The sequence below is a fragment of the Halyomorpha halys genome, unplaced genomic scaffold (assembly GCF_000696795.3).
Source record: "Halyomorpha halys isolate HHAL.00 unplaced genomic scaffold, Hhal_1.1 Scaffold1584.1, whole genome shotgun sequence".
In the NCBI taxonomy this organism is placed as follows: Eukaryota; Metazoa; Arthropoda; class Insecta; order Hemiptera; family Pentatomidae; genus Halyomorpha; species Halyomorpha halys.
Window position 1 is genome coordinate 205442 of NW_027115570.1, and position 928 is coordinate 206369.

The 928-nt window shown below is 28.0% G+C and overlaps 1 protein-coding gene across 1 annotated transcript in view; it reads right to left on the reverse strand.

Moving 5' to 3' along the window:
- Positions 1-669: 669 nt before the first annotated feature.
- Positions 670-928, reverse strand: part of LOC106690129 (uncharacterized) — a 38889-nt gene continuing 38630 nt past the window's right edge. The window contains exon 5 of the mRNA XM_067052595.1: positions 670-823. Coding sequence (XP_066908696.1) covers positions 685-823 — 139 coding nt within the window. The 3' untranslated portion in view covers positions 670-684. The remainder of the gene's footprint in view (positions 824-928) is intronic.

A 928-nucleotide genomic window follows, 5' to 3' on the forward strand; every position in this document is an offset into this window, starting at 1 on the left:
TCAATTTATTGATTCTGGATAAAAAAATAAATAAATGGTATAATGTATTTTTGTTTATTATTATTCAACTTCTTAAGACATTTCTAATTAAAAGTTTCTAAGTCAAAGTGGTGTGGAAAACTTTGTTTGATAGTATTATGGAATTTTAAACTAATAATCAACTAAAAGTAATTAAATCTCGATGTTTAATTGACACAACACTCTGACTGTAAATTTATAATTTATTTATTTTTATGTAGTGTTCATAATTTTTGTTGTTCATAAAATGATATGCATGGATCTGATAGAAACTAATATTTGCAGATCAAAAAGTTTAACAAAATAAAATTAGCAGGACAAAAGGTATGTCCTTGAGAAGAAAGTTTGTCCATTACAATTACATTCGTCTAAGTTTATCTAAATTTCAATTGTGTTTGTCAAGTGAAAACGTTTGAAATAATGTTTAGTTTATCTTTGGTAATGTAACAGTAGTTTTCTAGATAATATTTTTGTTTTTTTGTTTTTAGTGTTGTTTGGAATATACCTGTACAGGAATCGTCCATTATAAGTTCCTTGTTATAGAATATCCGTCTTTTAGTGATTTTTTTGTGCATTTCTTTATCAGGTACTTCATCGTGATCCCAATATGAATATTTGTATTTATTTATATTTCGTGCAAGACCGATCAGAAGTGATAATAATAAATTAATACTTATTAAAAACAGTTAAATAATTACTCACCGGTAAGTCGAGGAGGTCCTGAAGCGAATATTGAGCTGCTCCTCTTCTCAACTTGCACAGTTCTTCGAAGTCTTCCTCCAAGCGCCATTTGTCCCTTAGAAGCCTATAGAACATATTTAAATTAACTAAATTGTTTTAGCTTCATTATTTTCTATAATGGACCTTTGTGGTAGGGATGGGATATCGAAAAGAAAATATCGATATCGGT